Source organism: Eleutherodactylus coqui, chromosome 2, assembly GCF_035609145.1.
Source record: "Eleutherodactylus coqui strain aEleCoq1 chromosome 2, aEleCoq1.hap1, whole genome shotgun sequence".
Classification (NCBI taxonomy): domain Eukaryota; kingdom Metazoa; phylum Chordata; class Amphibia; order Anura; family Eleutherodactylidae; genus Eleutherodactylus; species Eleutherodactylus coqui.
The window spans coordinates 251,882,678-251,899,381 of NC_089838.1; the positions used below are offsets into that span (position 1 = coordinate 251,882,678).

Below are 16,704 nucleotides of genomic sequence, written 5' to 3' on the forward strand. Positions count from 1 at the left end.
TCTCACCATTTTTGGGGGATATTTTTTTTTACATTCATGGTGTAGTGTAAATTTAGTATGTAGTACTACTTAAAAAATTTAAATTGCTTTCAGTAGCCATCTTTTACCCCCATAACTATTTTTCTGTTGATGGGGTTGTGTGAGATAAAGTGTTGTTTTTGTTAATACTTTTTTTTTTGTATTTTGTCTTGAGTCAGGGAGACCAAAAAAGAAAAAAACACAATTGTGGAACAGCATTTTTCTTTTTCCCCAGAGCATTCACTCTACAGCATTAAAAAACAGATTTTACTAAAAATCAGGTTTTTATGGACACTGTGATAATTTTATTTACCTTTTTCTTTTTAACTTAAGTTCATATTGTCTTCTTTAGTCCCCCTAGGGGACTTGAGCTTGCGATCAACTGATCGCTTATACAGTATAATGCAATACTAGAATATTGCACTATACTGCATTTATACAAGAGCTATATTAAGACGTGCCACAGGCTTATCTTAAAAGCAGCTCACCAATTGCAGCCCTGGGAGCTTTCAGAAGGCCCCTGGCTGCACTGCACCCAAATGGCTCTCTGTGATCTCATTGCTGATCACTAAACTTTAAGTTACCTCCGACTGTGCGGACACGTGTCAACTGTCAAAGATGGCCAGTAGAGGGCTTGCACATTAGGAAGGGGTTAATATACAGACATATGTGGTCATCGCTACATTAGATGTGCCTCAAGTGTTAGGAGGATGGACTACGGTATCCACTAATGCCTGGGGATGTACTGGTTTCTGCAGCTGATTAAGAGATTGCTGTTGCTTTAAAGTGGGCAGGCAAAGTGACAAGTAAATGTGAAGCAGGTCATTTCCATAATGCCAGTGCCTGCCTCTGGTTAATATTGGGATGCATTACTAGTGTTAGTAGGGGTGTATACACAAAGATGGATTGCTATTTTGATACCTTCTTCTATGAGTAGCTGGCTTCTTTATAACATCCCCCAGAACTCGCAATGAACTGAAAATGAATCATTGAGATGGATCAGCATTGGTCAGAGGAGAATGGATGAAATAATGGGAAAGGCAGAATGAGAGACAGTGAAATAAGGAAGACTTGCTGGCTACCCCCATTTTGCACCGTAGTAGGGATATGATCACCCCCTGCAGTAGTACAGCGCTGTGCCACCATAAGAATAGCTCCGGGACAGCCTCCAAATCCATAAAAACAATACTGTAAACTGTTTAAGTCAACTGACTGTAGATGCACGAGGCCCTGTCTGTAACACATTAGCTGTAATTGGTACATTTGTGGACCTCGTTAGTATCAGCCATTCATTGTTTACACAACTAAACCCAGCAACCAAAACCCACACAACACTAAGCTTCCAGAAAACATGGAAAATACCGGACACGCTTACTGCAGTTGTGCCAAATTACAGATTAAGCAAATGGAATTATAATACAATGCCCCAAACTGCAAGCATTATGTAGTATAGAGAAAAGAAGCGGGCCTGCCCTTCGACGGCACAGTATGCTTCGCATGTATGCCAACACTGGCCATACCGTTCCACCACAGCAGAAGTTTGATGGAGGATCTATGCAACCCGAAAAGTTGCACCTACTAATAAGCTGTTCATTACTGAGGGCACCATATGAGTTCTAAGAAATTCACTCAGGTCAGGTCTATGTAGAGCAAAGTGAACTACTGGAGTGCGGTTTCATTCCTTTTTCATGAAGTGATGTCTTGATGGGACATGCTCACTAAGTCTGGAGTAGCTACCAGAGTTACACTTTATTGTATGGTATAATTCTCTAACACAGTAATTATTACGCCACCTGACCTGATACAGATATTACATCCCTATTAGAAGGTGCTTTTCCTATTGCTGAGGGGCAGCTATTTCTTATTAGGAAAAATATACAAGTAATGAAGAGTAATGTGTCAATGAGTTAAGGCCCATTTACACAGAGAAATAATCGTTCAAACGACAGTTTGAGTGACAGCTTTGAGCAATCATTTTGCATAAACTTAAGTAGCTACTCAGCTACTTAAGAGCAATTAAGTGTGCAAATGAAGCCTTAGCTGAAAGCAGTTAATAGCCAGAGGGCTCTTATCTGCTTTCAGTTCTTTTGTTCTCCAGCGGGAAACAATGCTATCAGCACTGCCCATGGAGAACTGCTGATAAGGCTGAAGGACGATTTTTAGGTTGGACCAATTTTAACGATCAGCTAGCAGTGCACAAAATTTGCACCATGGGCGCACATTTAGACGCAACGATTATCACTCAAACTATCGCTTTTTAGCGATTGCTCCGTGTATATTGGCCTTTACTCCACAAGCACTTTTCTTCAACAGCCATCAGTGTTGATATGCACTTGCTCATTTTTTTACTAGGCAGAACAAGTAACTCATTGGTGTTTACCACCTATTTAAGGACCATAACAACATAAGCTTTATCGTTTTTGGCGGTCTGCATTAGTATTTTGCAATTTTAGGTAACTTGCATCATTCAAGACTACAATGATCACATCAAGAGCAAGCATATAATAGTCTGTAAAATCACAAAGAAACCCAAGATAACCTAAGCAACTAAAGGCCTTTCTCACATTAGCACATTAATGTTCATGAGTCCACCATCAAGAGGACACTGAACAACAATGGTGTGCTAGGCAGAATTGCAAGAAGAAAGAACTTCCGGATCCTGAACACTGCAAATATTAAAAAGTTGTAATTTCTACACGTAAACGAGTGTTTCCACCAAAATCAATTATCACCAACCCTGAGGATAGGCAATAAAGGATTGATCACTAGGAGTCCGACCCTAGGTACCCCAAATTCCCCCTTAATGGAGCAGCGGTGCATAGGTGTAACTACTGCTCCACTCCATCACTACAAAGGAACTGACAGAGCCAAATGCTCACTTGTCTTTATACAAAGTGAATGGAGCTGCTGTTACGCATACACACTGCTGTTCCATTTTTGTAGGGGAACTTCCTGTGCCATTCTCATGATCCCTGGGGTTCCCAGCAATCAATCATTTATCACCAATTTAGTGGGCAGGTGATAACTTGAGTTGTCTTACAAAAATCATTTAAGTGTTATGCACAAAAAAAAAAAAATTATAATATATATTTCCACAGCAATGACATCTAACGCAACTGTTGCAGATCTTTAGAGGCGGAGCGCATGACAATCTTACCTTCTGCGGTTGATGTCAGCATTATTGCTTTTATGCTTCCCAGGTTCCCAGCTATGTCTTCTAAAAGGAGACAAGGAGCGGATGGTGCTCCGGGAACGAATGGCGTGAGGAGACACCTCTGTGATCCGGTCCATCTCCTCTCCTTCATTCTCGGATATCCCAGACTTCTCATTGTCTCTCTCCCCCACAGAAGCAGGCAATGTGTTACTGTCCCTTCTCTCAGCTAATGTACGAGAAATAGAAACATCACTTCCATGGGAAGAGTTCATGTCAAGAGAACAAGTGTCCTCCGAGCCGGAATAACTGCTCCTCTTCTCCTGATGAAGCTGGAATAAGACAAGCTACCATAAATAAGCTTCTCTTTACACTTCTACGCATAGTACACAACATGAAATTTATTAGGTCCTCACCATTAAGTAAAAAGTAAACTAAACATTAATAGTTAAAATGAGAAGAGAGTCAATAACTTGCCCCATGTTGGGAAGCTCCGTCCGTCCTCGGATCAGGCTCTTGCTCCTCTTCAGTCAATGAAGTTAACGACCCCCGATCTTCTCCCATGAAGGGGGATCTCGATAGCTTGCTTGTGCCAGAAGAGCATTCCTGAGTGGCTGTAGGGATTTTTCCAATGCCGGCGAGGCCCTCCAAACTGCAACTGATTATGAATTAAACATGTGAAGACGACACCATAGTACCTGCATTGTGCCAAGACTAAGGAAACAGAGTATGCCATTGCATGGCTATCTGCATTATCATCTTCTCTTGCACAAGGGCATAACTGAACAGAACCACATAGAGGTTAAATTAAAATTCAAAAGCGGGCAGATCGTTAGGGTTCAACCCACTTTATCAAAGCCATGAGAAGAACGATACATTGTAAAGAGTGGACCTCTGCATCCTATATAGAACATGAAGGCTGGTTTTTGTTTTTTTCAAGAATATCAATTGATCTACATATCAACTTGGAGCGGTCATCACAGCACTGCGCTAACCGCATAAAGAACTTGGCAAACAAGGCAACATATGTATAATCATTGTCCATGTATCTATTGTGTGATTTACTCTAGCCTGCCAGAGAAATAGTGCATTGCCGCTTGCCATTGAACATTGCACCACTTGCTGCCAAGTAAAATTATAACCTAGTAATAGTTAATTAGTAATGTAATCTTACCTCCTGTGGCTGATATCAGCGCTGTCGCCTTTGTGCTTTCCAGGCTCCCAGCTATGCCGCCTGGAAGGAGATAGAGAGCGCACTGTGCCCCGGGACTGAACGGTGCGTGGAGTCACTTCTGTAAGGTGGCCCATCACCTCTCCTTCAGTCTCTGATGCTCCGGTCTTCTCAGACTGCCTCGTCTTTGCAGATGCAGCCATGGTGCTACCATCCAAGTCTCTGTGCTTTCTCTCAGTTAAGGCACGGGGAAGGGAAATATCACTTCCATGGGAAGAGTTCCTTTCTAGGGATGAAGTATCCTCTGAGCCAGAGCTGGCGGCATTGATAAGAGACTGCTCATCTTCAAGCTGGAAATAGAAGGAACAAAATCAATGACGTTTTCTTATTCTACCCCAAAGACAATGAGAGCGCATTCTGTTCTGCACAAATCACCATCATGTTGAAGTCATGTAATGCCTATCCTACAGGTTTTCCAAAAACGAAAGTCAATCATGTATAAACTTCAGCTAGAACTATATGAAGTTCCTGCAATTTTCCCCTTAAAACGATCAGTCCAAGAAACCACAACCACTTCCATTTTAAATTCATTTCAGTCAAGAATTTCTCTCCTCCTCTGAAGTTGGCTTTCCTAGAACATAATTCCTTCTGCAAGCATGGAAAGCCGATTTTAAACACTAATGGCAGCTTTCAAGTAGCGATACAGAATTAATCTTCTCAGGAAGGCATGACCCTTCGTAACAGAGCTTATAAAATTAGAGGAAGAGGACATGGGAGCCAAAACTTACTTTCTACCAGAAGTATCGTACATACTTAGCCCTTCCAAAAGTCAACAATGCTTAAAAGTGCTGGGCATCAATTGAGGCACCATTACCATCTAGGGCATTTTTGTCAGTTGGGAGAAGGTGGCAAAGAAGGAGTTGAAAAAGGGAAGAGGTCTGTGTGCAACAAATTCTGCAGGGATGAGTCTCTGTCAGGAGTTGTTAAGGAGGTCTGGGCCACATGGAGAAGAAAAAAAAAAGAAAACTGAACCAATCCAATCAGAGAAGACATGAATCACTGAATTTAACTGTCCTGAATTCACATATACTTCTTTCACTTCAGAGCACCTTGACAACATGACTAGGTGTTTCTGTGGAACAAAGTAGTTTTTCCTTGGTTGTTTCCACATTAGTGTGCCTGGGAGGATTCTATTACTTAAAAAAGAAAAACTTACAAAAGACTGCTACAAATACACTGTTTATGTATTTACATAATACAAAAATAGATATGTATTTCAGGAAATCCTGTATTTTGCATGATGACACAGGGATGTATACGGGAAGCACTATTAATGTATACTAATAGGACACTATGACAAGTTTCGAACGTCTGCAAGAGTGTACAAAAATGTTTACGTTGTGTCCAAATTGCACTTTACACTAGACAATCCTCTAACATTTGGTATAGAATTTATTACATTTTTATTGTAATGTTAGAGTCTTATGTATACCATGTGTACCCAAAATTATGATTTTTGCCCGCCACTTCTATGTAGTGTATTGAACATTTAAATATGTGCTTTTAAAATATAAAACAATGATGGCCAACACAATTCCACCCCTTTCTCCATCCACTAAAGCCTCACTCACTCAATATGATAAGTGCCTGATCCACGCTGGATCTTTCCGATGTGGCTCCTACACTTCAACCCATGGCAGACAGCTGAGGCTCAGAGTTCTGCTGCAGCATTTTACGACGATCCGCTCAAGCTTTTAGCCTTAATCAATATGGCAAAACTGAATGCAGCTGCCCATCACTATTTTCAAATAGAAAGTCAAAAATTCTCATGTCAACTTCTTTCTGTGACACGGATTTCAAAATCCACGCCATAAGAATACAATATTGATTTCTAAAGCATTCAATAGAATGCTAAAATGGTGCTAATTTCGCCACGGACTTAGATGTGGAATTCGCTGTGAACAGGGCTTAACCAATCTTTGGTGGCATTCACTGCCCTATCTATTCACATTTATGTATGTGTAAATAAGGTTCTATCATTAGAAGATAGAAAGGGGACCTGAAGAGGCATATGGGACAGAAGTTGTTTTCTTGAAAGTCCCTTATAAAATACTTGAGATGCAACTGGTACAGCCCCAAATCCTGGAAGTGTTTTAAGCTTTAATTTCACATTCTGGTACAGCCCCAAATCGTGTAGGTGTTGAGCTTTAATTTTACATCATCGCTTGTAAAGAGACTCTGATGGGCTTTCCTTCCAAAGCAACGTGTTTACAAACTCACAAAAAAATAAATATATCATCCCAGTATGTGTCTTGGCGTCCACATACACTGACACATGCCAGATGCGAGCAGCACAAAGCCTTCAGCCATGTGCCTGTACAGTTCTGCAGTGTCAATTATACGGAGCTGATGTTCAAATGTACCGAGACGGGGCTGTACAATGTAACATCTTATTGCTAGCAATGTGCTCTACTTCTGACTACAAGCTTACTAATCAGAAGTGCTCTGTATTAACTAATAATAGTTTCCATACTGCAATAGAAGAGCAACAGCAGCACAGAGCAGGATGTGAGCTCACCCAGTACTCATCCAAATGGGAGAAGGACTGTTGCAATCTCTGCGTATTAGACACGCTTTTAGGAGGAAACAAGCTGTATATGACCGATTTATTAAACTCGTTATAAATATAATATATATATGTTTAACACGTCTTAATGAGTTACGATCACTTTTTGTGCCACAGTTCGTTTCCCCTTTTAAATAATTTATAAAGACTTTTGTCATGTTAAGAGAATAGCTTAAGATAAGTTGTCTATGAAAACTTGTAACAGAAAGTTAATATCTGCTACCTCTATGCATACAATATATTACAGTGCGTGTAAGACAATGTACCGGTAGCACTAAAAAAAAAAATCTGTTTCTCATAGTCTAAAGATTATGGCTAAACTACAGAATAGCTACTACTTTGATGTTAGCAGAAGGAGGAGATTGGCCCTTACAACCATGACTATAAGAGGTGGCATCCAGACATTTAGTGATGATATAACTGTATCGGTTACTACTGTATGTGCGGAATATAGGTTTCGCCTGTATAACTTCCACAACTTTACTTTCCTGTAAATAGACACATTATTCTTTAGATTTCTCACTTTCCTTAATCATTCCCCCTCTTTATTACGGACTAAAACTCAACTCTCTAAACATGGGATTTCCTCTCCTTCCTTCCTCATATGGGGTAGGTTGGCACAAGCCACACATTGCTGCAGATTTTACCTACAGATTTGCAAAATTAAAATCCACACCAATTTAGAGTAAGTATGAAGCAAGTGGATGACATTTTAGCAAATCTCACCCATAGGTTGCATTTTTTTCTCCGCATGGGGACGAAATGCGGTGCAGATTTTAGGGTTTACAGCATATTAAATGTCAGCTTCAGATCTTCACCACTTTCTACATAGAGGAACGGGTGGAATTTGCTGTGAAAATGCAGCATTGTCCATTTTATATGATACTTGGCTTCAGTCTCCTGTGACCAGAGTCATTTGTGAGGTGCGGGTGGTGTGCCATGTGGACTCCAAACAACCACCTTTCACAGAACTCATTGCAAGTGGAAGGGGCGATTATCACAGCTAAATTACAAATGTTGTAGACTTGGCGAGATATTCCACCGGACCAATGTAACTTTTACAAGATGCATCCGCCCAGAACAATGAATACCTAGTGCCTTCATATGGGTCACTAGAATCTGAGATTAATATAAGAAGCAACATTTTGGCCATTTCTGCCTTTTTGCTATGCCAAACACTAAAACATACTAAGCAGACCGCAGCCTTGGATGCCCGACTTCATGTGTCGGTAAAACCTACTAACTAGGATTTTTATCCTACGACACTTATTTGCACTCACCTTTGTAAATATCATTTCGTCCAGTACATCAGGGGGCATATGCTTCAAGTCAGAGTCACTTGCCAGGTCCTTTTTCAAGGTGTGTGGAGGGGACTGTTTCGCATTAGGCGAGTCCTCCAGGAACTGGCCGCATTCTAAATCATTGCAAGGGAAAGGGGGGAAAAATAGATAGATTACTTCATCTTACTGGTCAGTTATTTTGTGTGACATTACTAAAGAACAAGTCCAAATTAGTATACAGGGCATGCAGAAAGGGGTATTCTTGGAAAGGGGACACTTGAAATATAAGCCCTACCCCGAAAATATACCCCAACTGCGGATAAAAATTAAAAAAAAAAAAAAAAAAGCATACATTACGTAGAAGCACTGTACGGAGCTCCGCTGCAGCTTCTCCCGACACTTGTCTTCTTCATCTCTTCTGGCTGATGATTGAAAAGCCCCGCCTCCTAGAAGCGCTGGCTGTGATTGGCTGACGCTTAGCCAATCAGAGCCAGTGCTCGATGAGCAGCTGTGATTAGCCAAGTGGCAGCCAAATCACAGCCACCGTTTCCAGTAGGCGGGGATCTTCAAAACCCCGTCCAGAGGAGATGGAGAATAGTGTCGGGGACCCGGGGAGAAGATGTGGTCAGGCTAACAGCATCGGAGAGGTGATGTATCTGTTTTTGTTTTCCTTCTTCTTGCAGCCAGGGCTTAGATTAGGGCTTTAACAGTAGGATGTCCTACTGTCAAAGTTGCATCGCAACGCATGAAAATCGCATTTTCGTGCGATGCGATGTAACAGAGGAAGGCTCCATAGGGAAACATGGGCTACAGAACCAGGCGTATCGCTGGCATATCGCCGGACCTGTGAGGTTTTTGTGCCGGGTTGTTGCATGCTATAAAATATCGCATGGGTGAAGTAACCCATAGGAAAGCATGGGCTTCTCATACATGTGATTTGTAGCATTGTAGCAACGCTACAAAATTGCGTGCCTTCGTCGCCCCAGTGAAGGAGGCCTTGCACAAATGAATTAAGTGCTAATGCCACATGCTTGATGCCACAGCGTTGATGAGAAGAGGGTCAACATAGGACCCCTGTTCTTGGGACTAGTGGGGTGCTCATTGGTGAGACCCCCACCCATCAACATGTTATCTCCTAATCTGTGGATAGGGGATAATTTGTAATTCTAGTAAACTCCTTTATTAGTTGTACCCCAAACAATAGTTCAAGTGGTCCCTAAGCCAGTGTGGAGTTATTCACCGTTTTTTTGTGGAGCATCTAAACATTTACCCATTATTTTACTTAACAACTAAGTACATTTTATACAGATTTTGTAATTTTTGTAAAAAATAAAGTTTAAAGGGGTTTTCCAAGATATACTGTTTACATAAAATCCAGCTGCCTTGCCATTAAACAAATTGGCTTCTACCCCAGCGCTAGTGGCAGTACAATGCCTCCATTAATGTCAGACTAGCGCTTGAATGCGGCATTTTTAATGCATCGATTCTTGAGCGCAGTCTGCTCTATTTTTGTGCGTTTTAGTGCTTTTTAACACACCTCATCACCCATCACAATGATTGGGTGTGGTAAAACCCGCTGTTAAATGCTGTATAATGCGTTCAAAAACGCTGTTCGAAATTATGGTAAGGCGCCACGATTTCAAGTGCAGCATTTTGTGAACACATGTGTGAGAGCGACCTAAGCCTATTGGTTATTTCATGGAAAAATAGCTGGATTTTATGTAAATCGTACATCTTGGAAAACCCTTGATGAAACTCAGCTCTGCTACATCTGGGCAGACAAACAGACTCAGCTGCACAAATTAGATTTGTTTCTGCGATCTTCAGATCATTCTAGCAGATGCTCATTTACAGATGGACACAGAGAACACATTATCCTGGTCACAAGCAGAAGAGCTTCCCCCTAAACAATCAGTTAGTTGACACTAGGGCGGAAAATTCACATGAAAGATCCAGAATCGCCTTGATAATAATGAGCCGTACAGTAAATGGAAGCAGACGGGGCGGACAAGAAGAGGCGGCAGCGATGGGAGAGGAGTAACGCTCCCATAACCGTATGTGAGAAATTAAAATAGTGAACACAACTGTGTATATAGATCCTTAGTACACAAAAGTATATACTACATCACCAAAGTAGAGCTACACAATACAGCGTTATAATACATCAGCAGTAGAGATGAGCGAGCATACTCGTTAAGGCGATTTACTCGGGAGAGCATCAACTTTTTCGAGTACCTGCTGGCTCGTCCCTGAAGATTCGAGGGGGGGGGGCTGCGGAGGGGAGCGCGGGGATGGAGAGAGAGTTCTCCCCCCCCCCCCCCCCCCCTCTCACTCCCGCACCCCACCCCCTTGAATCTTCAGGGATGAGCCAGCAGGTACTCGAAAAAGGTACTCAAGTAAATCGCCCTAACGAGTATGCTCGCTCATCTCTAATCAGCAGCCATACAGCTAGCACCAGACACAACACACTATATAAGTTCATACATGTAGGAATTAAAGCATAACTAAACATTCAGATGACGTTTCAGACTCAGCTATTGTGTTTGTGCATGTGAGTAGCGGCACTATTTCTGGTCACTATTACTTGTACCATATACAGCATTCACCAACAGTTTTCCCCTCTGCAGGCAACATTTCTAATTTTTGTGTCTGACCCAGCGAGATCCTACTCAACTACTGTAGCTCCAACCCTCATACACAGAAGCAGCACTGATGACATTATGCAGCAGTACTGAGCAGTGTAGCTGTGAATACAACACTGGGGTGGGACAACAGGCAGTCCACAGCGAATTAGAGGGATTTTTTTCAAAGCTTATTTTATATAAAGGGATTTGCATTTTTGCTAGTCCTCACATCGGGTATCAATAACATATAACCCCAAGTGTATGCAAAGGGTCGTGATTATTTAATGTAGCTTTTGGAAATTGAGCAATTAGAATTCTCTTCAGTAGGTAAAAGATGCTACACTTGACTTATCTGGTATTGATTCTTTACAGGCTATGGCTTTATTTTGGGGAGGGGAAATTATGGAAATTTTTCATAAAAATTCATCACTATCTGCAGCATGACACTTTAAATGTAAAAGTATTTTAATAGGTATATTTGCTGTCACATGGCAGAAAACTTACCTTTGGTGTCGCTTGTTTGCTTAGAGTCGAGGAGTACTGGATGTGGACACGGGGTGAGAGAACAGCAGTTCTCTCTATTAATCTGGAGAGGGAAAAAGGCAAAAATATTAACAATATGAATTAGAGAAGAAAAACCATTACATTTCACACAAAGAGAATATATATATCTATAGCACATATACACATACACTGATTATTAGTACATAGTATATGTTGCGGTCTTCTGCAAATGAATCCCGTCAAGGCCGTGCATTCTGCAATAGTCTGATTTAGACCGGTCTCATACGGACAGATTTAAATTGTAGATTCCACGATCGTATGGGCCGCTGCTCAATTAAATGCCTAGGATTACACAATTCCGCTCAAATAAGCGGGTCGGAAATGGCGTAATCTGCTTGTGAAAAATAGAACGCAGCATGCTCTATTTTACCGCGGATATCTGCGACAGAGCCCACTGAGCTCTATGGTTATGGATATACCTGCAGCCCACGCGCAATTACATTGAGTATGGGCTGCAGGTACCCGCAACACGGTCATACGCAGTAGATTACGCGGCTGTATGCAGGCTGAGCTCCGTGCTGGAATCCGAATGGGCCACACGAATGCGGAATCTGACCGGCTCGCGTGAGCCCGGCCTTAGCCTGTACATGTACCCTCTGATTTGTATAGTCCTGGAGAATATGCTACCGCTATTTAAATAAAGATTATTACCACTTAGTGCCTTACAAAAATCTGGAATTTCACAAGCTCATTAGCAAAAGACTGCGTTAAATTAGCAATTAGGAAATTATTCTGATTAAGTGATTGCAGTGTGGTCTGTAGATACATTATGTTTAAGACAACACAGTTAATCTGCTCTAAACACATACAAACCTTTCTATAGTTGAATATGCAACTTTAGCACAAACTTATTCTGGATATATAAGCAACTTAAAAGGGGTCATCCAGTTGTAGTCCTAGACAAGCCACTAAACGTAGCTCAATTAGGATGTGCAGCCTGGCATCCCCACTAATCAGTGAAGCCATTGTACTCTTTAGAAGTAGCCGACATCGGCAGGAAGCAGACAGCTCTGTTCGCACTGCACTGGCCAGGCATGGTATTGCAGGCCAAGTTTCTATACACTTCAATAGGAACTTGGCCTGTAATACCAAGCCTGGCCACTGCAGTAATAATGGAGCTGCCCACTTCCTGCAGAAATCAGCTCAGTGTTGAAGCATGCTGGCCGCTTTAAACAGGCAATGGTCTTTCACGTTACTGGAGTTGTAAGGTGCTTAAACAATGCAGACCAATCCATATTACAGCAAAAGTGTAAGGGTCATCTGACATCATAAAGGTGGGCATCCAGCAACCGAGATCCCTCCCCATTCTGCCTCCACCGTGTACCATTCTACACAGCACATGCACAAGTGTCAAATAGAGTAGCCTTCAAGGGCATCAAAGACTCCTGAGATTTCCAGAACGGGAAACTACATGGAGAACCAACACACCTATGGGAAAGGAGGTCACACGCAACAATCCAGGCAAACCCCAATCTTCAGCATTGGTAATTGTATCTCTATAACCGGCATGTTTGTACCTCTGGGAATTTTTATACTAAAAGTTAAAGCAAAACTTGAAATCTTTGCAAAACTTTTGTTGAGGTGGATTTGATAGGTAACATTCACTTCTATTTCCAGGGAACACAAGAAAGGGTTAAGGCTTAGGAACAATGAGAAAGCACATTATAAACATCCCAGCATAGATGGGCTTAATAGCTACTTATTCTAAAATGCCACAGAAATGACAGCAAGTTTCCTATACTCCCAGCATATGGTTTATACAACAGTCAGCCAGCACAGCTCTGTATGGACTGTGCCAGAAGTACTGCCAGGCTCCCAAAAACCGTTACTAATGGAACATTCCCAGACTGCACCGATTGTCTTTGGTCTGGCTAAATTTAGTCGACGGACTGAATCATTATATTAAATAAAACTTTATACCAGGAGGCTTCGGAAAAAACTTTGAAGCTTGAGTGATCAACGGCGTTAAAATGAAAACAAACTCAAAAGTTTATAAAGTAAAAAAGTAAAATAAACTGTACACCGCGGAAAGGATTCACATGAGGACACCAAGTACATACAGCACAGTGACCAGGTTCACTTATAATGCTGGTCATCGTTATTGGCTTCATTGAGAATGGACACGATGACTTTGGTGCAAAGCCCCCCAAAAATAAAGCATGTAGAGAAGTCAGATTAGGCATTACTGGCAGGCAAAAAGTTGGCCTATCAACATTACAAACAATTAAGTTAAAGAAAAAACAAAAACTAAGAAAAATATAAAAAGCTATAGGAAAAAAAAGTTAATAATAAACAAAAACAAGCACAAAAACACCATTACCTTTAAAAGCACCACATCAGAGCGGTCAACACGGTCAACTTTGGAAATGTTGCACAGGCTGTACCGTCTTTTATGCCTCTCGTACATTTTCCTCGTTTCGAAGGAACACGGTCATGAGAAATAAAGCCACCCTGTTCTGGTGAGATCAACACTCCACTTCTAACTCCAAGAATCTCATCACTTCCACGACGGATACGGAGCTAACATATTCTCCACCGAGGTAAAATGCAATAATCACCCAAAGTGCATACAAAGCATGGACCGCGTAAATCAGCCAAAGCCACCTCGGAGGGGCAAGTGTGCAAACAAACTTTCCGTCCGGTCAAGCCCAGAGCTAGAACTAAATGCAAGTTATTGTCTAGACGTGACTTCAGCATCTCATTCGCAGGCACACAAAACTGAAGATGAAAATCCAGTAAAGTCTCCCTCACATCCAGCGCAAGATCTGTTTTGGAAGTGAAATCCGAGACGCAGCTGTAGACTCCTTCAAGAAGTCTCCACCATATTCCGAGACCCCCTCCTTTTTTTTTTTTTCAAAATGTATATTATTTCCAATCACATTTCACAGGAGGAACAGAAAAGCCCCTCCTTTGAGGACGTCATCGCTTGCCGTTTCCACTCTGCCCAGGCGCTCATCAATGGTTGACTCATATTCCCACAACATAAAGACATTCGATCCGATGCGTGAAGAAGGGAACGCAGCTGCAGGCCACAGCTGTTGTGTGCCAGTAACTGCCCACACCGAACCCTTTTGGGGCACAAGAAGAAAGCAAACTAGTGAGAAAAGTTGCGTTTCTCAAATGATATCATGACCATTTGAGCCTCGGAGAAGAAGAAGGTCTGCCAAGCCTCCTTATGAGGATACGGATTCATGCAGATGAAAGAGGAAATCAGCTGATCTTCTTGGAAGATGAAAGGAGAAGTGCATAAGACCAGTTCTGGATAAAGTCTGCAAAAAGAATCGGAGGCCTGAAAGCATTTCTCACAGTCATTTTCGTGACAGGACTCGGCAAGCCTTACTAATTTGCTTCTGTCAATGCACTCATTCACATCAGCTGGGGCCCATGGAGTGACCCTGCCACATGGTTTCCTGTCCTCCGACTGTTCCACCCTTTCCCCCCCTCCCTGCAGCATCACAAGCTGCGTATGCCTCTCCCGGGAGAAGAAGCTTTCCATAGTGCTTGCTTATAACCGGAGACCTTGGAATGGAAATAGGAGGGGGTGCGGGGAGGGGGGGGGGGGGGGGATGCTCGCTGGTACACGGGGGTTTCTCAAGTTAATAGGCACAAGGAGGAAACCTCTGTGCAGGCACTGAGCACTTTCTTTCTTCAGTGGCTGATGACCTTAAAAGAATGGCTCATGGCTGCCACCGACGGGGCGTTTGGTCCGACTTGCGGAACCATTAAAAACTACGTTCTATTACTCTTTCTTCACTTCATTCACAACTGGGCTGACCTATTCAGAGCAGACTTTAAAGGGGTTTTCTGAGACCCAATAGGAGTTTTTAGTCCTCTAATTTGGTCACATGGACCATCTTTATAATTAAAGGTTGGTTACCGGAGAACATCCCTTTAATAGGGCTGCTCATAGTAAAATAAAACAGAGCATTATAAAAGGTCACACTCACACGTGTTCAGAAAATAGTGTTCAAAACCTCAGCGTTTTACAGTGTTTTGAAACACATACTATAGAGTTTTTAAGCGCACCCCATCATTGTGATGAGAGTTAAAAGCAGGGAAAACGCAAAAAAATAAAGCGGATGGAACACAAAAGTCGCGGCATTTCAAGTGCTAGTCTGCAAATCCCTGTTGAAATTAAGGGAGGCGTTTGGGCTGTGTGAGAGCAACCTTACCCGCCACAAGCCCCACTATGGTCCCAGCAATTGTTGGAACAGATGATGTCATATGAAATCAGGTGACCGCTGTAGGCAATAGCCTCAAGTCAGTTCTTGGGAAGTGTAATTGATTCTATGGCCTAACGGTCGGGGGGGGGGGGGGGGAATATAGGTGAAACTGACATTTTACAAACTTATCAAAGAAAATGGGATCAAATCTACTGAGAAAAAATAAATAATCACTGAAAAAGGTCAAACTCACTGATACAACAGGAATAGGGCGCACTCACACGGCGAGTTTCATGCTGTCGTGCCATCCGACAGTGACATGGATGGAACTCGCACTTCAAAATAACACATTTTAATGCATTTATTAATGTGAGTTTTGAGAGAGATTGAGAGAGCTACACATTTTAGATTTTATATATCTCTATCTAATCTATATCTATATATCTATCTAATCTAGATCTATATAGCGCGCGTCGCACTCACATGGCGATATGCATGCAATTCGATTTTGACTAATTGAACCTATCAGAAGCACTTGCGATTTTCTTTCATGCGCGAGTACATAGATGTGATGTCGCTGGCACCCAGCATTGCATGAGTGCGGCATCAGTCTGAGTAAGGGCTCACTCCCACGGGTGTATGTGTCCCGTGTATATCACACACTTATGTGCGTAATACGCACTAACAGCTCAGTGGTTTCTATCGGACCGCTCACACCTGGTTTCTTTTCTGCGCAAGAAAACACAGCATGTCCTACTTTGGCGCATAATACACACCAATATAGCCATGTTGGTACAACATAGACCGCAAATACGCCTATATATGCATATTTGCTGCGTATTTTACACGCTTCACAAAGGATATTACAAACACCAATTCCCAAGCAACATGCCGAAACTGCAAAACTGCTGTTTTCTGCAAAATCATGCAGTCATTATCTGGTTAGAAAACCCCAGCGATGCGGCCCGGTTCCCGGCTGTCACAATGGCTGTCCGTGCGGCCCTACTTTGACTACATGATGGGACAGCTCTGTGATTTTTAGGTCATGTTTTCCTGTAATGTGAATGGGGAAGTAGTCTAATAACACAGCCGGTCACATGCTTTCCA

The 16,704-nt window shown here is 42.2% G+C and overlaps 1 protein-coding gene across 4 annotated transcripts in view; it reads right to left on the bottom strand.

The window, feature by feature from the left end:
- Positions 1 to 16,704, bottom strand: part of AKAP13 (A-kinase anchoring protein 13) — a 189,155-nt gene that overhangs the window by 54,568 nt on the left and 117,883 nt on the right. For 2 of the 4 annotated variants that reach the window (XM_066592823.1, XM_066592821.1), the window contains exons 9-14: positions 11,375 to 11,456; positions 8,247 to 8,380; positions 4,344 to 4,690; positions 3,647 to 3,827; positions 3,176 to 3,501; positions 940 to 993 (exon numbers count right to left, since the gene is read on the bottom strand). In XM_066592823.1, coding sequence (XP_066448920.1) covers positions 940 to 993; positions 3,176 to 3,501; positions 3,647 to 3,827; positions 4,344 to 4,690; positions 8,247 to 8,380; positions 11,375 to 11,456 — 1,124 coding nt within the window. The remainder of the gene's footprint in view (positions 1 to 939; positions 994 to 3,175; positions 3,502 to 3,646; positions 3,828 to 4,343; positions 4,691 to 8,246; positions 8,381 to 11,374; positions 11,457 to 16,704) is intronic. The other 2 variants (XM_066592822.1, XM_066592824.1) reach the window with 2 other exon arrangements.